We start from the raw sequence: 25,190 nt of genomic DNA, 5'->3' as shown, positions 1-25,190 counted from the left end.
GCACGCATATCCTTTTATTTAGCGTCGCCCACCACTGGCTGCTCTCTGGACACCAGGAGCAACGAAATGTTTGGTACCCAAACCTGCAGGTCGGCTGGTCTCACCTGAGGTAGTCGTAGAGACCGTACATCGGCAGGAAGTCCACGTCCGTCAGGAAGACGTAGGGCGTGTTGGCGTTCTTCAGGGCCACGTTCCTCACCAGGTTGACCGGGTAGAACTGGCCTTCCTTATAGACGATGTGGTAGCCGACGTTCTTGCGGTTCTTGAGGACCTCGGAGGCCTGAGCGTAGCGCAGGAACTGCTGCGCCTCGGCGTCGGACATGTAGAGCGCCAGGCTGATGGGGCCCTCCCAGTGCTTACAGATGGCCTCCAGCATCTGCAGCCTGGCGGACACAAGAGGAAGAGCTTAGAGCAGCAGGAAGCAAACACTACGGAGGGCTGGAAGGGACTAAACTCAATGGATAAAGACATCACTAATGAGTCATAAATAAATAACTGAGTTCATAGATGGTTAATTTGTGAACTTTGTTATTCAAGTAAAAAGTTATTTATATGAAACATTTACAAGGTCTGAGCTTCACAACAAGTACAATGACAGCAAGAAATAAAATGAAGTTTGAGTAAAAAAATTACATGTGCAGTAAAATACCAAGAAATAATAATAATAATACAAATAAAATACATACAGCAGCAAAAACAAAAATAAATCAATTGGGGGCGAAAGTAGGTGGAGTTATATTTAATAAATCAGCTGTTCATTAAATAAATTATTTTTAATATTTAATGAGACATATAGTTATTTCATGTTAATAAATATTTTATTTTGAAAGTATTTGTTTATTTAATTTTGTCCCTTTTAGCCCTCCATAATCTGCAGATAAGAGACATTATTATTCATGTTCGCAACATGGCTGCCATTCAGTTTGACTCATCATGGAGACATAAGGAGTTCCTCTGGGTTCTGCTCTGGCCCCGTCTTGTTCTTTCCTCTGTGGTTAATTTTAGCAGACAAAATGCCAAAAACAAAAAGCGATGATTTTATCTGAGTTTTCCGTCCCCCACCTGTCCATGGACAGCTGAGCCACCAGCGTGACGTCCGTGTCGTCCTCCGCCGGCGTGTAGTCGTACTGCAGGAAGTACAGGTGGACCCGGTGCACCGTCAGCCGTTCACGCCGGAAGTCGTAGCACTGATCGTCTTCGTCCAGCTCCTCCAGCGCCGCCTGCAGCTGAGGAGAGGAACTACAGCTTCTAACAGACTCTTTGCTGTTTTTATGCTCAAACAAATGAAAGGTGATTAGTTTTTATGTTAGGATGGATTATTGAGACGTGATGAGCTTCTGTATTTATGTGTGTGTGTGTATTAATGTGTGTATTAATATGTGTGTGTGTGTGTTAATGTGTGTGTGTGTGTATTAATGTGTGTGTGTGTATTAATGTGTGTGTGTGTGTATTAATGTGTGTATTAATGTGTGTGTGTGTGTGTTAATGTGTGTATTAATATGTGTGTGTGTGTGTGTGTATTAATGTGTGTATTAATATGTGTGTGTGTATTAATGTGTGTGTGTGTGTATTAATGTGTGTATTAATATGTGTGTATTAATATGTGTGTGTGTGTGTGTGTTAATGTGTGTATTAATATGTGTGTGTGTATTAATGTGTGTGTGTGTATTAATGTGTGTGTGTGGTATTAATATGTGTGTGTGTGTGTATTAATGTGTGTATTAATATGTGTATTAATGTGTGTGTGTGTGTGTATTAATGTGTGTATTAATATGTGTATTAATGTGTGTGTGTGTGTATTAATGTGTGTGTGTGTGTATTAATATGTGTGTGTGTGTGTATTAATGTGTGTATTAATATGTGTATTAATATGTGTGTGTGTGTGTATTAATGTGTGTATTAATGTGTGTATTAATGTGTGTGTGTGTGTATTAATGTGTGTATTAATGTGTGTGTGTGTGTGTGTGTATTAATGTGTGTGTGTGTATTAATGTGTGTGTGTGTGTGTGTATTAATGTGTGTATTAATGTGTGTGTGTGTGTGTGTGTATTAATGTGTGTATTAATATGTGTGTGTGTATTAATGTGTGTGTGTGTGTGTGTGTGTATTAATGTGTGTGTGTATTAATGTGTGTGTGTGTGTGTGTATTAATATGTGTGTGTGTGTGTGTGTGTGTGTGTATTAATGTGTGTGTGTGTGTGTGTGTGTGTGTATTAATATGTGTGTGTGTGTGTATTAATATGTGTGTGTGTGTATTAATGTGTGTGTGTGTGTGTGTGTACCCGGACGCTCTCCGCGCTGGCCTGGCTCGGGCAGCCGAACAGCTCCCTCCGCAGCAGGTTGCCGTCGTACTCCAGGAAGGTCAGGTAGAGGTTCCTGAAAAACTCCACATGTTTGTTCTTCACTCTCAGTTTCTTGGGAGAGTTCCAGTGGATCACCTGCAACACGGCGACAACAGCAACAGGTCGGTTCTCACACTGGAATAAAGAAACACTAAATATCAGCTCAAGCTGCAGCTAACAATTATTTTACTAACTGGTTATTCTATTTAGTTTTCTGACGATTAATCTGATAAAAAAATTGGCAGTTTGATTGATTTTTAATTTAACCAATATTAGAAATTTAAAAAAAAATGCAAAAACGAAAATAGAGTTAATTTTTAAATAAGAAGATAAACATTTAATTGAATAAAATGCAATAACTGCATTTTATTAAAACTACAAAGTTTTAGTTCAAAATAGGAAGTTTTGGTCAAATGTATTTTATGACAAACAGTTTTTTATCCTAAATGTTTTATGTTAATTACAGCCGACTGTGTGTTCTTCCTGCACAGCGTCACTGAGTCCAACCAGAGGACCGGTTCGGTTCGGTCTGGGTCGGTTCGGTCTGGGTCGGTTCGGTCTGGGTCGGTTTCAGTCGGTCCGGTTCTGTACCTTGAGGTCGGACACCTCGGTGTAGCATTGCTCAGAGCGAGTGTGATCCGACAGCTGGACGTTCCAGAAGCAGGGCAGCTGGTGCACCAGGACCGGGTTCTGCTTGATGAAGGCGTTGAATATGTCCTACACACACACACACACATTAATACACACACACACACACACACATTAATACACACACACACACACACACATTAATACACACACACACACACATTAATACACACACACACACACACATTAATACACACACACACACACACACACATTAATACACACACACACACACACACATTAATACACACACACACACACATTAATACACACACACACACACACACATTAATACACACACACACACACACATTAATACACACACACACACACATTAATACACACACACACACACATTAATACACACACACACACACACACACACACACACACACACACACACACACACACACACACACACACACACACACACAGTGTCAGCTACTCGCTCCTGCTGCCAGAGCAGAGCCGTTCTGGGTCATTGCTGCTTTACAGAGAAAATAATGCTCTGATAAAAACATCAGACTGGTTCCAGCTGAATATTCTGATCCGGAGGTCGCCTCACCTGGTCCGCCAGCGACGTACTGAGCATGCTCATCAGCTCCCGCTCCGCCGTCAGGCGCCACATCTGTTCCCAGCTGATTCTGCGGAGCCGCTCCAGGTAGAGCAGGATGACGCCTGCAGCGGCAGCAGAGGATGAGGAAATGAAACCAGGAGCTGAAACCGTCACCCAACATACAGGAAGCCAAACCGCTGCCTACCCGTGTTGAAGCCCCGCCCCAGCGCCGGCCAGGGCTTGTGGTTCTTCCACAGGTTGCCCAGGTACCAGTCGCTCTGGTTCTCCACCAGACCGATCACCTGCTTATCTGGAAACAGAAGAAAAACTTCAGCTCTTCTGTTTCAAGAACCAGCCTGAGGAAATTTACAGGAAGTTGATTTTTATCAAGTCAACTTCTCGCCTTAATCATGTTGAGATGGAGGCTGGCCTAGTCAAATCCCCAGTAATCAGCTGAACAACAAGGAAAAAATGAGCTGCTGCTGATCAATCAGGGAGAGCAGAAAGTGATCGGCTCTGAAACTGTTTACATCCTGGATGTAAACATTTTATTTTCTGTTACAGAGCAGCAGCCGTTTTCAGCCCAGATCAGCTAGCATGTTAAAGGTCAAAGGTCAGGAGGATCTTCTGAAAGGTAAACCAGACTGACGTAAAAACTGAACATCAGATCGGCTGAAATATGGTGATGCTCAGATATCCCAGCTTTTCCTCTGCCTTGAACGCAGCATTATAATTATAATTGTACATTTGAGAAACTGCTGACACTGGAAAAACAAAAATCTTACAAAGTAATTTTGCTGTAGTTTGTAAATATTTTACGTACGCTTGAAATAACTTAAAAGTGACTTTTCAGTAAGATTTGCTTTTTATTTGCTTAGATTTGTTTTAAGCAAATGATTCCTTAAGACTGATGAAAAACTTCCACTGACAGATTATCTGTGGATAATCTGGATATTATCAGATTATATCCTGCTGAAAAGTTACTTTGTCTCATTTCAAGAGTATCAACATATGAACTAGAAATTAGACCAAAAGACTTTAAGACTTTGTGTTTTTGTATCTGAATGTTGATGCATTTATAAGTAAAGTTTTTGACACTAATTGAGCTCCATATCACCTGTCTTTTTACGCAGATTGTAAACGTTCTGAACAGGAAGTGAGCAGGTTTTATTCCGCTCTCACCGGTGAACTTCTTGAAGATGCCCCACAGCTCGGCGATGTCGGTGGCGAAGGTGATGTCCGTATCCAGGACGATGACCTTGGCCAGGTCGGCCGGCAAAGCTTTGGTCAGCGTCAGCTTCATCAAGCCGTAAATACCTGAGTAATGCTTGTTGGGGATCCAGGAGACTTCGGACTGAAACGACATGCAGAAGGAGATCATCTCTGCTCTGATTGGTCGCTTCGCACAAAGACGCTTTCAGCAGTTTTCTGGCAAACACTAAACATCCATCTGCAAACAGTGTCCTTTAATTAATTCTCTCAATTCAGAGTAATTGGATCTGCGTAAGTGCATCATCTGCAAACATAATCGGCTTACAGTCGCCGCCATTTCCCTCCACTTAATGGAGAGTGAGGAGCGGCTGCAGGTCGGCAGGGCGACGGCACAAAGAGCCGACTGTTGGGCGCGGCGGCGGCGCGGGAGGAGAACGTGAAACACAAACACCGATTCATGCCTGATCCTCTTTATTCCACTCAGACCGCATCCATCAGCATCAAACCGAGTGTTTCCTGGTCAGCCTCGTTCTGACGGCTTTAAGTTTTTACAGCTACACTGTAAAAACACAGCATGTTACAACTCACTCTGATCTGTGACATGGAGACGAACTGAACCACAGCTTATTGTGATGGACAGCAGGAGAAAGATGACGGCCATTCAATAAACTTTAAACTCTCATGTATTTAAAACTAGAACTAGAAGACATTTAAAATGTCCAAAATACAGAAACAATAAAAATAAACAAAATCAATTATGAAGTTTGTATAAACTAAACTGTTGTTCATAAAAAGGCCAAAGCTCCAGACTGACGGCATCATCAGTTTGGCAGAAAGGGAGAAAAAATCTTAATTTATCAAGTGATTTAATTGATTTATTGCAAAGTTTGAATTAAGACTAAACTAACTTAGAAGTACCTCATCAGCAAGACACAGGAGTTTATTTTAAGGCTTAAAGAAAACATAGCAGCTCCTCTGGCAGATTATTTAACTGATATCAAGATATTTACACATGTTAAAAATCACAATTTGCCAACATTTAGTGATTATTAAGCTCCAGTTTCTTGCTGAAATGTCTCTTAGTTTATCTTATTGCAAATGTGCTGAGACATTTGCACCAGAAACTAGACCAAAATACTTTTGTGTTTTTACAGTGTAACTTCTCTTTGTGACAAATTAAAAACATTTATGTTATTTTACATTATCTCCAAGCTTTCCAGATTCTAACCCACAAAACAAGAAGCAGCAGATTTTAATCTCATGCACAAAAGTCTGAAACTGATTGCAACCAGCCCGATACACGGTGTGTCCTGTAACCTGTAACGAGCCTGAGTCCGGCTCCAGACGTAAAACAGGAAAACACGGTTCGATGCGGCGCCTCACCTTGAGCTCCTCGGCGTCGTAGAAGCTGATCTGAACAGACGGAACCATCCAGGACCGGAAGAGGGAGCCGAGGATCCGACTGGCCACCGAGTCGGTGATGAAATGGAAGTGGAGAGGATTCCTCCTGAATGAGAAAGGAACACAAACCAACATCCATCATTTAGTCACGGATCCATCCAGCCACAAAGGAGGAGGTTCTGGCCCGGTTCCGGCCCGGTTCGGTTCTATGGACTCACCTGTGAAAGAGGACGGACTTGACCAGCGTGACCACGTCCCTGCTGGCGTTGTGACCGGCACAAACACACGCGACATGGATCAGCTGCAGAGACAGAAACCACACGAGTTAAAATGGAGTCAAAACTACGATATTATCGCTTGTCGCAATAATTCCTGGGACGATTTATCGGAAAGATTCGTCATGGCGACCGTGAAGGAACGCTTCCTGACCTCACACTTCTGGACCAGCGGCGATCGGGAGCAGTCTGTGTGGTTGCTCTTCTCCTCCGCCGTGTTGTCGCCGTCCTCCGGCACCGTGTCCGCCGACGCGCCCCACTGCTGGTTGCCGTAGTTCCCGTCAGAGAGCTGGGCGGCGCCCTGCGACTGGCTGAGCTGCAGCTTGATCTGCCGGTTCTCCTCCTCCACCTCTCGGACCCGGGACTCCAGACGGCTCGCTCCAGAACTTGTGCGGCGGGCGTGTCGGGCAGCAGGGCACCAAGAGGAGGGAGCGGCCATCTTAGGAGGAACGACACAGCAACCGGCTTTAGCTGCGACGCTAAGATCTGATAAAATGTTTAAAAAACTGGATTTCTATCAACTCTACTGAAAACAACTGATTGTTAGCAGACTGGAGGGGAAGCATAAAGTGCTTCTTCTTGTCTGCTTGTATTTTGCAGCCAAACATCAGAACCAGAATCCGTGAGGCTGAACTTTGGGCTCCAATCATCACGTCTCCATCAGAGCCGCCATTGTTGTTGTTTTCTCATCTGCGACACAAACAGACTGTGAATCTGTGAGCTAAAGCTTCTCCAGAGTCTCACACTTCAAAATTGGCTCATCGCACTTCCTCCTCCTCCTCCTCCTCCTCAGGAGGAAGGCTTTGTGCTGCTAAGAAGGAAAAACTTTAAGCCTGGATCACCTGCAGTTTACCCTAAAGACACACAAACTGGTGTTAAAAAGAACTGGACTGATGTCTTCTTCTCCTGTTTGGGTTTTTCCACCAGTCGTCTCTAACTTTCCTCATCGTTTCCCAAACCAAACAGTTTAAAAGAGTCTGAAGGTCTAAAGATGACGAGTCGGCAGGACTGAGAACATTAAACCAGAATGATTTGATCAGGTTTTAAAACCCATTCAGATTAAAAACATTGAGCTCGTAAACTTGAGAGGAAACAACCAGGATTAGCGAAGCTAACGGCGAAATGCTGACAGGAAACGAAGCGAATGACTGATTCAGACCTCGGTCCTGGTTCGGTTGAAGTGAACTCTGCTGCAGATCGGACACCAAAAGCAGGAAGTGGAATACAGCGCAGGGCTTTCTGGGTAAATACAACCAAAACAAACATATGTGGAGCTGAGAGGGGAAACAGGACGTTTTAGCAAAGACAGAATAGAAACAGCAGAAGAAGTTTTCTTTGCACTTCTTGAAGACAGAAGTTGAGATTTGTCTTCTTTTTGCGTTTTCATGTCATTTCCTTCAGTGGTTCTTGGTCTAGCGCCCCCACAGGCCAGGAGGGGAACAGGTTGCTCTAAGGGTTTGGTTGACTCAGCAGAGCGATAGAGAACCACAGCGTGATTGACAGCACTAAGTCCCTCCCTCTGGCTTTGTTTGGAAATCGATTTTTTCACACATTGTCTCATACTATACTGTCAAAACAGTTTTTTAAAAGCAAATATGTTAATAAAAGTTACCTACTGCAGCTTTAAAGCTCTACCCTTTCAGGTAGTTTCCACATTACCTACCAAAGGCTTTCTGGGGAAAATGTTCCTTAAATATAGGTTTTAATTGATTTTACAACAATTTTTCTGCCTTTCAGCAGAAGAAGATTCATTTTTCTTACATTTAAACTGCTAAAAGCTGAGTTTAGTCAAGGAGAATAACTCAAATATAACCAGAATCAGGACGATTCTGAACTGCATGTCTGTTAGGAGCCAGTTTATATTCACTTAGGCTGTTTTTCTGCCAAAAGGACAGAAATGCAAATTGCTCTTGGGAGCCGACTGCAGCGCTTCAGAAATGGAAATGTGTGCAGCATCTGCCAACGTTGCGTCCTCTCCTGTTTGTCCAGTCCGCTTATCGCCGCTCAGTGAATCACATGTTTCGCTCTGCGTGATGCCGCGTTTCCTCTCGCATATGGAATATAATCATAATAACCGACGGCAGCGTTCAGAACCGGGTGTTAATCACTGCGTTCCAGGTAATAGTCACATCCCGTAAAAACAGCATCGGCCGACAGGCAACATGTAAAACTCCTGATTCCTGGTGAGACTTAACTCTGGCAGCGGCTCAGTACGTCCACACACACACACACACACACACACACACACACACACACACACACACACACACACACACACACACACACACACACACACACACACACACACACAGCCTGCTTCCAAAGATCGCTTTCATTGTTCTAGAACACAAGATCCAGTTTTTATGCTGAAAACATTTTTACAAAATTGTCAAATTTTAAGTAAAAATGATTATGAATTTATGAATAATGGATGATGGATCCAGCTTCCTGTTAAAGGGAAGCTCTTCCTCTCCACTGTCGCCTCATGCATGATCAATATGACTGATTGCTGTAAAGTCAATGACTTGATAACGAATATTATTCATTATTAAAATGAAGTTATTGACTTGGACTGAATTGATCGTTTCCCTTCATCATCATCATCCTCCATCTCTTCTTCACAACTTGCCGTTTTCCTCTCCCTCCCTCCTGATCCTGAGGCATGATGGGAATGTTCACTCCCCCGTCTGAGGGAGGAAGAACGCCACATTCAGTTTGCTCCCCACAGGGAGTGAAGCTGCTGCTCCACTTTTCATTTTCATCATATTTTACTGCTTTATATTGACGTAAAGAAAATGCAGACGTGCATCTTTAATTCTGGCTCTGAACACACAGATTCCCCTGTGGCATTATGGGTAATCTGTGTGATCTGCAACTGCTGCGTTTACTGTCTGTGGAATTTTGGAGCTTCTAGTCAACATGCTGCCTGCTGGGCGGCCATGTTGGTTCTGCTGGGCGTCAGGACGAGAAATGAGCTGAAGAATCAAACTTTGTGGCGAGATTAAAAAAAACTGAGCTGGGCTGGATTAGAAACTGGACCGGTTCCAGTAGGGCAGAACCTACAGAAGGGTTCTGTAAAAACAAATGAGCAGGGGCGTTCCCTTTGACTGAACTGAATAAAGCAGGAATGAACCAAAAACACACAAATGTGACTAATAATTTGATCAAAATGAAGAAATTAAGGTTTTTTATTAATCTGACAAAATGTTCTAAATCTTCACTGAACGCCATCAGGTTCAGTGAAATAGTTTTTGCAAAAACAAAAGTATTAAGTAGTTTGTCTCGGTTTGAGCCGGCAGAAACCCGACCCGGCAGAACCACTTCCCGCTCCTACTCACTCTCCAGGTTTCCTGCCAGCAGGTAGAGCCAGGTGAGCAGGACGACGGCGGTCAGAGACGCCACCAGCAGCTTGAGGCGTCCGCGGCACAGCAGGTGCATGATGGGACGGCGGCGGTCGGTCGGGTCGGGACGGGACGGGTCGGGGGGTTCAGGTGGGGTTCAGTCCGTCTTCAGCTCCCTGCAGCATCCTTTCATCTGAGGAGACACAACGGGTCAGAACCAGAGTCAACAACCAAAACATGAGGAACATTTTCAACAACTGAACTGAGTTCATAAAACTAAAACCTGCTGAAATTATTCAGATTTATCCTTTTTTATTAAACCTTCAAACTGACGTGAAACTGTTATTTTTTGCCGCTCAAGCAATTAAGCTAAGCTAACCTGCAAAATGGGCAGCAAAAGCAGGGAGGGAACTCCAGTCAGCTGATTGTTCAACATTAATCCCATAAAATGTTTCACAATCCAGGTCAACATAATCAAAACTAAAAATACTCACAAATGAACTAAAGTGTGAAAAAACAACTACAGTAAGAAACATGAAACAATATTTCACTGCAACAAACACTGTAAAAACTCATTTCAACCAACCGAGTTAGACAGATAAAATGTCCATCAGACACGGTTTTAACCCAGTTCAAAATAATCCCTGGGATTAAATAACTCTTTTACACGCTTGAGCCAAAACAAGAAGATTTACCAACAAACTTCAGAGTTTAAAGAAAAGTTAGGAAGGAAATTTGAGATTCAGGATCAGAGAAAGTAAAAGAGTCAGAGAGGAAACCGTTAGAGAAATAATTGTCAGCTAATTCAGTGATTGATTAATCATTAACTGGAGTTTAGAGACCCAAAAAAGACCATTTAGTGAAAAAACACTGATTATTTAATCAGAGCAGTGATTAAACATTTTTCATTTAAAATGAACATTCTTTTTTTCTGTAAATCTGTTCACATTTTCAAGTTTTATCCTCAAAAGGTTCAAATTCTGTAAAAATCTCTAATTAAGAACTTTTACTGATTATTGATTATTATCCAATTAATAATCAGTGAACCAAATAACCAGCAGAATGTTTTCCACATTTGCAGGATTTCAGGATCTTAGGCAATAAAATCTTCTTAATTAAAAAAATTATTAAATTGTTTATTTGCATGTGCAAGTTAGAGGAAGCACGGAGGTCAAGGGTCAAACTGGGGACCAGCAGGCAGCACAGAGCAGGTCACTGAGCGTCACATGACCTTTCTGAGCGTCTGATGGAGCGTTTAGCTGCAGGTAAATCCTCGCCCTGCCGCCTCGCTGCACCAGGGGGCGGGATTATTAATCCCTCTGTAATTACCCAGAATCCCCGGGGGCAGCAGACACGCACCGGCAGGAAACGACATTTCACTGAACCTCTGAGGTTTTCTGGTGGATTCTTGGATCGGTACTGATCCGGTTCTGAGACAGAACCACAGATTACAGATTATGGTGGATTAAGCCTTCTGAGTTTAGGACACATTTTATACAAACATGTTGGGATGAGAGTTTTAAAGTAGTGAAGAAAATAACGAAAACAGTTTTTGTTCTATGATTTTTGTGTTTTTATTACGTAAGATGTTGCTAAACAAATAAAATTTGATTGATTGAAATGCAGAAAATTATTGAAAAGTTACAAAAACAAGATCTTAAGTAAAAAGCCAGGGAACGTCAGGCAGATTATTTCAGATCACAAATCAGATTGTTGAAGGTTAAAGGAAAAATAACAAACTGATTTTACTTCTGCATCGATGCAGGAGTCTGTTCTCTGCAGACGTTAGCCTCTGAGCTAACGTTAACCTCTGAGCTAACGTTAGCCTCTGAGCTAACGTTAGCCTCTGAGCTAACGTTAGCCTCTGAGCTAACGTCAGCCTCTGAGCTAACGTCTGCCTCTGAGCTAACGTCAGCCTCTGAGCTAACGTCAGCCTCTGAGCTAACGTCTGCCTCTGAGCTAACGTCAGCCTCTGAGCTAACGTCAGCCTCTGAGCTAACGTCTGCCTCTGAGCTAACGTCTGCCTCTGAGCTAACGTCAGCCTCTGACCTAACGTTAGCCTCTGAGCTAACGTCTGCCTCTGAGCTAACGTCAGCCTCTGAGCTAACGTCAGCCTCTGAGCTAACGTCAGCCTCTGAGCTAACGTCAGCCTCTGAGCTAACGTTAGCCTCTGAGCTAACACTAAGCGCATGTCAGAACATTTCAGGATGTTTGATGGTCAAACTAGAAATAGTTTAATCTGTTCTGGTTCTGAACAAAAACAAGCTGCTAATTATCTCTGTAGTGCTGGATACTTTTACTTACTTATAGCAGTAGTTTCACTGCGCTGTACTTTTCATTTTTACTTCAGTAATATTATTTTTGCTGCTCTTACTTGTGCAGATCGATGTCAAGAAATTAGCTCCACAGATTGGAAATGTTAGATTCTTACATTTCTGCAAAGTTTATGCAAATTTGGGCCTAATTAACATTTCATACATGTCATCATAACTGTTCATCTTGTGTTCCTAAACACGGTTATTTTATATGAAAGGCTTGTCTTCAATGAAAAGCTGATAACTGGAGAACAAGAGGAACACGAGTTCCTTCAGAGTGACGCAGCATTAAACGCAGCACAAATATCTGCTTGTCTTGTGGCTCAAAGCGAGAGCAGAAAGCCCTCCAACGCTCATTTAAACTTCCCAAGTATGATTTATGAGTTAATTAGAGAGGCTGATGTATGCGCTGGATGCCGTCAGGAACCATGAAAGCTGCTGAGACGGCCAAGAAAAGAAGACGAATGGAGAGCAAAGATTAGGAGAAAGAGGTGAAGAGGTGACGGGAATTACTGGAAGGATAAAAGGACAAAGAGTGGAGAAAAAAGGAATAAAGGGAGCGGAGAGATAAATGCAGCGAACAGGAGAGGTGAAAGGAGGAGAGGCGATAAACGGAAAAGCAAAGATCAAGAGGAGCGAAGGCAGAAAGATTAGACGACAGACAGAAAACGAAGAGGGAGCGATAAACCAGAGAGATAATAAACAGGAAGATTCTGTTCAGCAGATTAAATAAGCAGAGACGGTGGAGGTGATAAACCGGGTCGGGACAGAACCCGGACAACCCGCCTCTCATTACAACAATAAAACCCAAACGACTGACTGACAGAACCTGAGCAGAGCGGAGGACGGTACCGCGGGGCGCCGAGTTAAAACGCAGCAGCAGAGGCCGGGTTCTGCTCACTGATCCTGGACCGGACCGACTCCAGAACACAGAGCTCAGAAAACCCAGAGCGAGTCGGGTCAGAGGAACGACTGAAACACAGAGGGAGAAAATGACGTGGGTTTGTTTTCTCCGGAGTTTAAATCCAAAGGAAGAAGGTCCAGGTGGGCAGGGAGGCAGAAGTTCTGCCAGACCGGACCGGGCCGGGCCTTGTATCCATCTCAGGTATGACAACCAGACGGACCAATATTTATATTTAATCATTTTTCGCAAATAAATAAAAACTAAATCAGTGATTTGGATCCACCAGCCGTCTGCCAGAATCCCCGCAGCATGATGCTGCCATCGCCCTGCCACAAGGTCTGGTCTGACCAGAGCAGCAGGTCGTTTCTTCAACCTCCTTCCATAAAAGACAGACATTGGAGCAATGGCGTGAAACGGTCCAGTCAAAGTCCAACAGAGAGTGTGTGGGGACACAGTGAAGACGATGGACTCACACACTTCCTCTTCCAGGCTGGGAAGAGGAAGTGTGACGAACGGAATAGTAATGAAATTACGAGCCGGTGCCGCCGCCGTTCCCGCCGCCGCTCTCTGAGCACGGAGCTAATCACAGAGAGGACGGCTCTGATTAGCAGAACAATCAGCAGACGCTTCTTCCATTAGAGCAGATAAGAGAGCAGAGCAGTAATCAACTCCTCAGGCTCTGCGTTGACCTCCCTGACTCTGAGGAGGAGCTCCGCCTCCTGACTGCCATCAGATTCTGATCCGTTTCCACACAGTCACAGAGAACCTGTTTCAACTCTCTGAGAACGTCCCTCCTGCCAGCAGGAGGCGCTGCCAGGAGGTCTTAATTATCTGATCTGATCGAGACGTCAGGCTGGATTTCACAGGCAGCTGGAGTTAAAAGTGACGAAGCGAGTTAAAAGCAGGCCGCTAACGAAGCTGGACAAGCAGAGAAGAGCCGCAGCGGTTCAGAGGTCACGCCGGGGGTCGGGTCAAGACTTTCAGAGAAATAATCTCTGAATAGCAGCTTTACAGACGAATCGGTCGGGATCCGACCCAAACGTCCCTCCGTTCCCTGCTTCCTCTTTTCCAGCTTCAACACTTTGCAAACTTTTATTTCCAGGTTTTCAAACTACTTTTAAAGTTTACTGTGAATTTACAGCAGATGTTTCTGCAGCAACATAAGTCTGCAATAAAACATTAAAACTCGGTTTGTTCAGTGGAAACTGAGGCTGAAGCCTTCAGGCAGTTTCTGAAGTTTAAAGACAAAAACTGATATTTACAGATATTAAAATATTGGTGGAAGTAAACAGAAGTTAAACTCAGCTCAGTTTTCAGATACAGACTCTAATGGCAACATTTCATCCACCTGTGGTAAAACGTTCAGTTTTAAAAGGAGATTATCTTTAAAATCAGATTATTATTAATGTGATGATAACAATACCGACTCTGAGCTCCTCAATGAAATCATAAAAATACCAGAGGAAACATCAGGGTTTGTTTACTGCAACCCAAATGTCTGTTAAATTGTTTCTTCATGCCAGTTTTTAAATAAAACGTAAAAACAAATACAGAGTTTAGAGGGAACCAAACTTTTCCAGCCCAGGTCTTTCTGGGGTATGAATACTTGTGGACTGAAGTGAACCTGAAACTTTCTGCTTCCTCTGCCTCAGAGGACTTTAACTTTTTATTTGTTTTAAATCAGCATATTAATGCTTCTTCATTCATTTTAAAGTAACTACAACTTTAACAAAAAACTCCAGTTTCTAAAATGTTTGGTCATTTAAAAATGACCAAACATTTAAACGATTTTTAAAACATTTATCAACATCAATATGAACTTTATTATATTGATCTTTGGTCCACGCAGCAGATTCTGCTGGATGCCTCCATGTTTTCATCCTTCATAGGAAAAACATGGCGAAGAATAAAAATCATCAGAAACGGCGCCGAAAGCTTGAAGCTCTGCTGAGGAACCGGTCCATTGAGAGGAACCGGTCCATTGAGAGGAACCGGTCCATTGAGAGGAACCGGTCCATTGAGAGGAACCGGTCCACTGAGAGGAACCGGTCCATTGAGAGGAACCGGTCCATTGAGAGGAACCGGTCCATTGAGAGGAACCGGTCCACTATGAGGAACCGGTCCATTGAGAGGAACCGGTCCATTGAGAGGACAGGACGGTTCTTATGGGCCCGTCCGGGCTCTGTTGGCGCTAGAATCCAGTTTTAAGGCATTTAAACGATGCAGCAGGTTCTTGCAGAGCCGGATCTGTTGCGTCTCAAGCTGGAGGATATGACTGGTTTCTGATTTCCTCTGCGGTCGGTGTTTGAAACCTAAAGTCAACTTTTCAAAACAACAGTTCAGAAATGAGGAGCGTCAGTCAGAGTGGAGCTTTCATCATAATCTGTAAAATAAAAAGCAAAAATAATCAGAATATGACAGGAAACCTGCAGGGCGTGGGAACGGGTCTGTCACTGGGAGACGCATATTTACTGACAGATCAGTAAACGGCTTGAGCAGAAATGTCATCAACAATTATGCCATCAGTAAAGAGTTACTCTAATCTGGCCCCTTGTTTCAGTATCACTCTTTACTATTTCTTCTTGAAATAGTAAATATCTACATCAGTGCAACAGTTTGATCTACACTAACAGACCTTCAGCTCCTCTCTGATCACTCTTTCTCACTTTCCAGCCTCATTCAGTCACTTACCAAACATGAAAAACACTGAGGCAAAAAGACTAAATGTTTTTTTTACTGGCATTTTCAGCCACAAACATTTAACTAAAATATCAACTGATATGTTTCTGTCTGCAGCTGGACGTTCCTGCATGGATTCATGCAAAGTGCAGCAGCATCAGACTGTGAACCAACTAAAGATTAAAAACTGTTTTTCTCATACAGAAGGAGAATTTAAACAATTTCCAGATGTATATATTATTATACATCTTGACTGTATTTACTGTGTGACCCGTTTCTGATAGCAAACATTTTCACTCATTTATTATAAAGCGCTTTTCTTTTCATTTTTCTTAACCATTACCCTGATAGTGTGGAAATGATGAAAAGAATATTGAAACATTGAAATAAATCAACCTGACATCAGTCCTCACCGGTTCTCCTCTCTGCTTCTATTATAATTAATATAATTTTCATATCTTCACATTCTGAAACTCCACCAGGCTCTTCTGACCTGCTCTTCTCATCAGAAAACCATTTATTTAAAAATTAAAACCAGTTAATGCATATTTCACCAGAGCTTCTTCACCTTTCAACATCATTCCAGCACTGCCATTAATATAATATAATATAATATAATATAATATAATATAATATAATATAATATAATATAATATTCAGAAACAGCTCAGTGGAGAAACTCCATGCTGGACAGGAAGGAACAACGTCTGACCCGGAAGATCCGGGTCGGGTTTTACTCAAAGCTTGTCCACATGAAGCCGGGTCTTTGTAAAAATAAATATTGTTTAAAAAAACATTGTGAATGGATCAGTTTCTGATCAGTTTTCGTCCACAGCAAACAAAAGTGTTGCTTTAGACATGCCAGACCCACAGGGGGCGGTGCAGGTAGGCCTGTCACAATAACAGATTTTACTGGCCGATTAATTGTCTCAATTATCGCGATACAACAATCTTAGAACGTTCTTCGTTCTGAGATTGTCACGAGTGTGTTACTGTGGATCGTTGCGTGTTACTGTAGAACGTTGTGTGTTGTTGTAGAACGTTGTGTGTTGCTGTAGGTCGTTGTGTGTTACTGTAGATCGTTGTGTGTTGCTGTAGATCGTTGTGTGTTACTGTAGATCGTTGTGTGTTACTGTAGATCGTTGTGTGTTACTGTAGATCTTTGTGTGTTGCTGTAGATCGTTGTGTTACTGTAGATTGTTGTGTGTTACTGTAGATCGTTGTGTGTTACTGTAGATCGTTGTGTGTTACTGTAGATCTTGTGTTACTGTAGATTGTTGTGTGTTACTGTAGATCGTTGTGTTACTGATCGTTGTGTGTTACTGTAGATCGTTGTGTTTGCTGTAGATTGTTGTGTGTTACTGTAGATCGTTGTGTTGCTGTAGATTGTTGTGTGTTACTGTAGATCGTTGTGTGTTACTGTAGAACGTTGTGTTACTGTAGATTGTTGTGTTACTGTAGATCGTTTGTGTTACTGTAGAACGTTGTGTTACTGTAGATTGTTGTGTGTTACTGTAGATCGTTGTGTTACTGTAGATCGTTGTGTTACTGTAGATCGTTTGTGTTTGTAGATCGTTGTGTGTTACTGTAGAACGTTGTGTTACTGTAGATCTTGTGTTACTGTAGAACGTTGTGTTACTGTAGATTGTTGTGTGTTACTGTAGATCGTTGTGTTACTGTAGATTGTTGTGTTTACTGTAGATCGTTGTGTTACTGTAGATCGTTGTGTTACTGTAGATCGTTGTGTTACTGTAGATCGTTGTGTTACTGTAGATCGTTGTGTGTTGCTGTAGAACGTTGTGTGTTACTGTAGATCGTTGTGTTACTGTAGATCGTTGTGTGTTGCTGTAAACGTTGTGTGTTACTGTAGAACGTTGTGTGTTACTGTAGATGTTGTGTGTTACTGTAGATCGTTGTGTTACTGTAGTTGTTACTGTAGATCGTTGTGTGTTATTGTAGATCGTGTGTTACTGTCTTGTTGTGTTGTGTTACTGTAGAACGTTGTGTTACTGTAGATTGTTGTGTGTTACTGTAGATCGTTGTGTGTGACTAGATCGTTGTGTTACTGTAGATCGTTGTGTTACTGTAGATCGTGTGTTACTGTAGATTGTTGTGTGTTATTGTAGATCGTTGTGTGTTACTGTAGAACGTTTGTTTACTGTAGATTGTTGTGTGTTACTGTAGATCGTTGTGTGTTACTGTAGATCGTTGTGTGTTACTGTAGATCGTTGTGTTACTGTAGATTGTTGTGTGTTACTGTAGATCGTTGTGTGTTACTATGGATCGTTGTGTTACTGTAGATTGTTGTGTGTTACTGTAGATCGTTGTGTGTTACTGTAGATCGTTGTGTTACTGTAGATCGTTGTGTGTTACTGTAGATCGTTGTGTTACTGTAGATCGTTGTGTGTTGCTGTAGATCGTTGTGTGTTGCTGTAGATCGTTGTGTGTGTAGATCGTTGCGTTTCTGTAGATCGTTGTGTTACTGTAGATCGTTTTGTGTTGCTGTAGATCGTTGTGTGTTACTGTAGATCGTTGTGTGTTACTGTAGATCGTTGTGTTACTGTAGATCGTTGTGTTGCTGTAGATTGTTGGTGTTGCTGTAGATCGTTGCGTGTTGCTGTAGATTGTTGCGTGTTGCTGTAGATCGTTGTGTTACTGTAGATCGTTGTGTGTTGCTGTAGATCGTTGTGTGTTGCTGTAGATCGTTGTGTGTTGCTGTAGATCGTTGTGTGTTGCTGTAGATCGTTGTGTGTTACTGTAGATCGTTTTGTGTTACTGTAGATCGTTGTTGTGTTGCTGTAGATCGTTGTGTGTTGCTGTAGATCGTTGTGTGTTGCTGTAGATCGTTGTGTGTTGCTGTAGATCGTTGTGTGTTGCTGTAGATCGTTGCGTGTTGCTGTAGATCGTTGTGTGTTACTGTAGATCGTTGTGTTACTGTAGATTGTTGTGTGTTACTGTAGATCGTTGTGTGTTACTGTAGATCGTTGTGTTACTGTAGATCGTTGTGTGTGACTGTAGATCGTTGTGTGTTACTGTAGATCGTTGTGTTACTGTAGATCGTTGTGTGTTACTGTAGATCGTTGTGTTACTGTAGATCGTTGTGTGTTGCTGTAGATCGTTGTGTGTTGCTGTAGATCGTTGCGTGTTACTGTAGATCGTTGTGTTACTGTAGATCTTTGTGTGTTGCTGTAGATCGTGTGTGTTGCTGTAGATCGTTGTGTGTTGCTGTAGATCGTTGCGTGTTACTGTAGATCGTTGTGTTACTGTAGATCGTTGTGTGTTGCTGTAGATCGTTGCGTGTTGCTGTAGATCGTTGCGTGTTCTGTAGATCATTGTGTTACTGTAGATCGTTGTGTGTTGCTGTAGATCGTTGTGTGTTGCTGTAGATCGTTGTGTGTTGCTGTAGATCGTTGCGTGTTTCTGTAGATCGTTGTGTTACTGTAGATCGTTGTGTGTGTGCTGTAGATCGTTGTGTGTTGCTGTAGATCGTTGTGTGTTGCTGTAGATCGTTGTGTGTTGCTGTAGATCGTTGTGTGTTACTGTAGATCGTTTTGTGTTACTGTAGATCGTTGTGTGTTGCTGTAGATCGTTGTGTGTTGCTGTAGATCGTTGTGTGTTGCTGTAGATCGTTGTGTGTTGCTGTAGATCGTTGTGTGTTGCTGTAGATCGTTGTGTGTTACTGTAGATCGTTGTGTTACTGTAGATCGTTGTGTGTTACTGTAGATCGTTGTGTGTTACTGTAGATCGTTGTGTGTTACTGTAGATCGTTGTGTGTTACTGTAGATCGTTGTGTTACTGTAGATCGTTGTGTGTTACTGTAGATCGTTGTGTGTTACTGTAGATCGTTGTGTGTTGCTGTAGATCGTTGTGTGTTATTGTAGATCGTTGTGTGTGACTGTAGATTGTTGTGTGTTACTGTAGAACGTTGTGTTACTGTAGATTGTTGTGTGTTACTGTAGATCGTTGTGTGTGACTAGATCGTTGTGTTACTGTAGATCGTTGTGTTACTGTAGATCGTTGTGTTACTGTAGATTGTTGTGTGTTATTGTAGATCGTTGTGTGTTACTGTAGATCGTTGTGTGTTACTGTAGATCGTTGTGTTACTGTAGATCGTTGTGTGTTACTGTAGATCGTTGTGTGTTACTGTAGATCGTTGTGTTACTGTAGATCGTTGTGTTACTGTAGATCGTTGTGTTACTGTAGATCGTTGTGTGTTGCTGTAGATCGTTGTGTGTTGCTGTAGATCGTTGTGTGTTGCTGTAGATTGTTGTGTTACTGTAGATCGTTGTGTGTTGCTGTAGATCGTTGTGTGACTGTAGATCGTTGTGTTACTGTAGATCGTTGTGTGTTGCTGTAGATTGTTGTGTGTTGCTGTAGATCGTTGTGTGTCTGTAGATCGTTGTGTGTTGCTGTAGATCGTTTTGTGTTGCTGTAGATCGTTGTGTGTTACTGTAGATCGTTGTGTGTTACTGTAGATCGTTGTGTGTTACTGTAGATCGTTGTGTGTTACTGTAGATCGTTGTGTGTTGCTGTAGATCGTTGCGTGTTGCTGTAGATCGTTGTGTGTTACTATGGATCGTTGTGTGTTGCTGTAGATCGTTGTGTGTTACTGTAGATCGTTGTGTGTACTGTAGATCGTTGTGTTGCTGTAGATCGTTGCGTGTTGCTGTAGATCGTTGTGTGTTACTATGGATCGTTGTGTTGCTGTAGATCGTTGTGTGTTGCTGTAGATCGTTGTGTGTTACTGTAGATCGTTGTGTGTTACTGTAGATCGTTGTGTTACTGTAGATCGTTGTGTGTTGCTGTAGATCGTTGTGTGTTACTGTAGATCGTTGTGTTACTGTAGATCGTTGTGTGTTGCTGTAGATCGTTGTGTGTTACTGTAGATCGTTGTGTTACTGTAGATCGTTGTGTGTTGCTGTAGATCGTTGTGTGTTACTGTAGATCGTTGTGTGTTACTGTAGATCGTTGTGTGTTGTGTCGGCCGCTCCGATCTAAATCCAGGATTTGCCCAGACTGGGAGCTGAACGCAGCCTGTTGAATGTGACCTGGAGCCAATCAGAAAGCGCGGATTCCCCTCCTGCTTTAGGAGGGGAATCATGGAGGGGATCCCAAACAAATATCCTGACAAATATTTCTAAATTAACACACAAAATCTGTTATGTTGATTGCAAAGAAGCACAAAAACAATCCTGGATGGACTGATTAGTGTGAAAAGATGTTCAATATTATATTTTAAGTAACAGTTATTGATGCTGAAACACCAATTTATTGATATTTTAACCATTTAGTAGTTTTTATCCAGACGTTCTGGCCCAACAGGCCCTTTAAGAACGTTCCGGTTTTTGATCTGGACCCAAATGGAAATGAGTTTCATGTCCTGATATTCGGGATAAAACAAGAGAATCCTGTTTTGAATGTAAACAAGAATGAAGATATTTGGAGGTGGAATGATGTCACAGCACCAGCAAAGATTCTGTGATGTCACTGGCGATGCAGTCTGTGATGTCATCAACTGCAGAATCGTAAGTAACACAATTCTGCATATTTGTCATTGCTTGCAATACCCCTGACCAGTTCAGACGCCCGCAAAGCACTTTCCAATCGACCGTTCACTTCGTTTCGAAATCGACAACTTAGTAATTTTACTGGAATAAAAATGTCTCAAATACAGAAAGACACCAGAACCGCAGACTGGCCCACCTGGAGGAGGAGCTGGAAGAAACCAAATTCCAGCTGCAGAAACAAACGGAGCTCAAAGTGGGATTTTTCAACAAGGCCCACAGAGCAACTGAGGAGCTGAAGAGACTCCAGAGATACACTGACACTGAAACACTGAAAGTTGTTGCTATTGCTTGTCAGGCTCACTTCAGTGTGGAAGACCTGGATAAAGAGGAGCTGCAACAAAAATACGAAGATTTAAAGGTGTCTCAGTTCCACATCCAGGACGCACTGCTGGCAGAAATGCATGATGAGAAGCAGCGAAATAAAGTCCTGGAAGACAAGCTGGATGACCTGAAGGCTTCGTATGAGGAGCTGCGCCGTAAATACGAAGCAGACGTGGTGATGAGGCAAAGCTACATGAGGAACAGAGCCTGGAGAAGCTCAGAGTGGAGAAAGACAACATCATACATGACATGACCCAAAGATCGACCTCCTGCAAGAAAATGAAAAACGTTTACAAGACGAACTTGAGGAGAGCAAACGTGGAACAAACGAACAATCAAAATTAATAAACGAGTTAAAGCAGCAGGCGGAGATTTACCAAGACAAAATAAAGAAAGCGGAAGCTGCACTTTACAAAGAAAGAAAAGAATGTCATCCTTGGATTAAACACACTGTATTGATTGAACAATTTGAAAAGCTGGAGACACAGAAAGAAAACTCTGATGGAGAAATCAGAGGAGGACACGGCGCTGGTGGAGAAAATAAGAAAGGAGTACGCCATCTTCCAACGCAAAGCAAACCAGGACGCCAAATACCTGAAGAAAAAAACGCAAAGATTTTAAGAAAGAATTGGATGAGAGCAAAACATTTTACAACAAGCTCAAACTTAAATTTAACTTGGATATTACTGGATTGAAGGAGGAGATGGAAAGATGTAAACAGAAAGTACAACAAGAGAAAGACGCCTCATTGCAATCAGCGACTGAGAAGCAGCAGCTCATCGACAGCCTGCGACAGGAAAACGCCGTCCTGCAGGAAAACACACGGCGAGAAATCCAGGTCCTCCAGGACAAGGACAGAAATGCACAGGATGAACTGGAGACGCTCAGAGTTTTGTTCAAGGAGCTGCAGTGTTCTTACATTCATGATGTTAATATGTTGAAGACACAGGCAGAGCAGTTCCAGGAAGAAATAAGCAGAATGAAGCAAGAATTGGAGACAACCAGAAATAAACTGCAGCCAGACACTGAGGAAGATCAGCATGAAGATCAGGAAACTACAGTTTCACAACAAGAGGAGGAAAAGAACCGGGTCGACCCAGTTATGGATTCTAGTCATCATATTTCCTCGGAGGAGGATTTAGCAAGAGAACCAATACCAGGATGTTCAAATGATCTGGAATCCATACAAGACGACATCGATGAGGAAACCATCCAGCAGGATTTAGAGACTCCAGATATGAACAGCAAACAAGAAGGAAAAGAAAAAACCAAAGACTCCAATTTGGAAAAAAATTCGAAACATCTTTAGATTGAAGAAGACAAAAAAAAACAACACAGGAGTGAATTCAATAGAAAACGAGGCCTGTGGCGATTCGGCCTGTTATGATAACAGATTTTACTGAGCGATTTAATCGTCTCAGAAAAATTATCGCGATAAACTATAATATTGTTTGAAGATCTTTTCACACTGATTTAATGGATATTATGTAATAATACATGCGACTTCCTGCCACAGATAGATACACTTTACTTTCAAAACAACACAGAGAGGAATCCTGAACAGCTGACACGGTGCAACCCGAAGTCCAGCAGACATCGGAGATGATATGTGGAAACATGAATGTTTAACCAACATTTCATGCAAAGAAAATATAAATAACTCGGGGAGGAGTTGGAGCGAAATTTCTACCAGAAAACCTGGTAACTTTTCAGCTGTTCTTCGTTAAGGTGACATAAAATGGTTATAATGATTTTCATTCAGTCAGACTGACACTCGCTACATGCATTGCTGGTAGATTGTAGTAAGGAATTGATTAAGGTTTCAAAATTAGTGAACTGGATTTATTATTTTGTGTCCATTGTTGGACACAACACGGTTCGATCGAACCGTTATAGCCAGGATTTCTGTCGGCTGATGTGTCTCTCAGGTTTTGATAATGGCCGACAATCGGCGACATCAGATGGTGCAGCGCGCGCTGGGCGTTACGCTAAGGAAGTAAGGAAGGGAGGGTCAGTGGAGAGCAGCGGAGTTTCATTCAGTGTCATCAACAGTAAGAGAAAAAGGCAGGAAGAAACGTCTTTGCACCACATTGTTCTCATTTTCTCATGTTAAAACAACATTCTTCTTCTCTCATTTCCTCCCTTTCTTACATAATTTATATGTTACTTAATATTCATACAGTTTCACACATACATGCACATTTTCACGACCCCTCCATGGCTGCCACCTTATCATGGTGGGGTTTGAGTGTCCCAGTGATCCTAGGAGTTCTGCTGTCGGGGCTTCATGCCTCTGGTTGGGCCACCCGATGCAGACGGGTCCAAGGAGAGGAACCAGACCAAGTGCAGCCCAAAGATCCTCATGATGAATACGACCTTTGGAAACAGGGTCGTATTCGCCCGAACATGGGGTCCCACTCTGGAGAGGCCTGAGGGCCCATGGAGCCCCAACCGGGCCTTAACCCATGGAGCCCAACCGGGTTTTAACCCATGGAGCCCAACCGGGCCTTAACCCATGGAGCCCAACCGGGTTTTAACCCATGGATCCAGGCCGGGTCGGGTTTTAACCCATGGATCCAGGTCGGGTTTTAACCCAGGGATCCAGGTCGGGCTCAGCCCAATGAGAGTCAATCTGTTCACCACCTGTGGGGTGAGATTGAGAGGTTCCGGCTAGAAATAGTCAGACTGACTTCAGTGGACGGTTCTGGTTCTGGAGCCAGTCTCCTTGAAAGGGGTTGGATGTTCTCCACTCTGGGGTTGCCCCTTGTGAGAGGCGCTGGGCAGGAGGGGGCATATTTATTGCCTCCCATCTTGTTCACTCCAACGCACCAAGAGGATAGCCTCTCCCTCTACATATGGGTTTGGGTCGGTTCTGGCTACCAGTCCAGATTAGCCACTGTCCTTGGAGAATCTCTGAAGAAGAAACTGAGCACAACTTCCTTCTTCACTAAACATAAATAAAAATGGAGGCCTCAGATTTTAGCAGTTGTAGAATTTCTTTTTGCCTTTGGAGATTTAGAAATCAGTCGTTATAGATTATAGATTTAGTTTTTTACTTTTTCCATGATGTTTACATCTATTTATTATAAATGTTGTTCCCCACTAATTCTTTCTTTACGCAAACTAAAATAAAATGTTTGACTGAACCAGTAAAATTAACTTTCCAAAGAACAGATATTGAAAAAAGTTCACATGAGGTTATCATATATGCTACATGTGTCAAACTGAAGGCCTGACGGCCAAATCTGGCCCGCCTCAGCTTTTTATGTGGCCCTCTGGACTCCAAATTATAGCAATAGGCCCGTCCAGCTTTTCACAAATAACTGCAAAATTCACACAAAATCAACAGATCCCCACATTTTTCTCTGATTTTATCAACATTTTGATAAGAGAAAAAGGCAGGAAGAAAAGAAATAGATGATAATTGAAATGAGGTCGATAGTTTTAATTTATCGTGTGATTAATTGATTAATCGTTTATCGTGACAGGCCTACATGCAGTGCAAAGCTAAAGCCCATGTCAGCCAATCAGAATGCTTCATAACAACTATGACTTCCTGTTAGGAAAAGCTGCAGCTTTCAATTTAATTTCCCAAAAATCAAACCCAAATTTGAGAACTTGGATTTACT

The 25,190-nt window shown here is 42.5% G+C and overlaps 1 protein-coding gene across 1 annotated transcript in view; it reads right to left on the bottom strand.

Moving 5' to 3' along the window:
* Positions 1-25,190, bottom strand: part of LOC129356389 (xylosyl- and glucuronyltransferase LARGE2s-like) — a 42,862-nt gene that overhangs the window by 3,351 nt on the left and 14,321 nt on the right. Inside the window, 13 exon segments of the mRNA XM_055025981.1 lie at positions 105-383; positions 1,063-1,226; positions 2,283-2,438; positions 2,934-3,059; positions 3,556-3,668; positions 3,752-3,856; positions 4,729-4,900; positions 6,142-6,265; positions 6,378-6,460; positions 6,589-6,806; positions 6,809-6,844; positions 6,847-6,873; positions 9,773-9,968. Coding sequence (XP_054881956.1) covers positions 105-383; positions 1,063-1,226; positions 2,283-2,438; positions 2,934-3,059; positions 3,556-3,668; positions 3,752-3,856; positions 4,729-4,900; positions 6,142-6,265; positions 6,378-6,460; positions 6,589-6,806; positions 6,809-6,844; positions 6,847-6,873; positions 9,773-9,872 — 1,703 coding nt within the window. The 5' untranslated portion in view covers positions 9,873-9,968.

This window comes from Poeciliopsis prolifica, unplaced genomic scaffold, assembly GCF_027474105.1.
Source record: "Poeciliopsis prolifica strain line A6 unplaced genomic scaffold, Auburn_PproV2 SCAFFOLD169, whole genome shotgun sequence".
Taxonomy (NCBI): Eukaryota; Metazoa; Chordata; class Actinopteri; order Cyprinodontiformes; family Poeciliidae; genus Poeciliopsis; species Poeciliopsis prolifica.
This window is presented reverse-complemented; position numbering and strand designations above follow the sequence as displayed.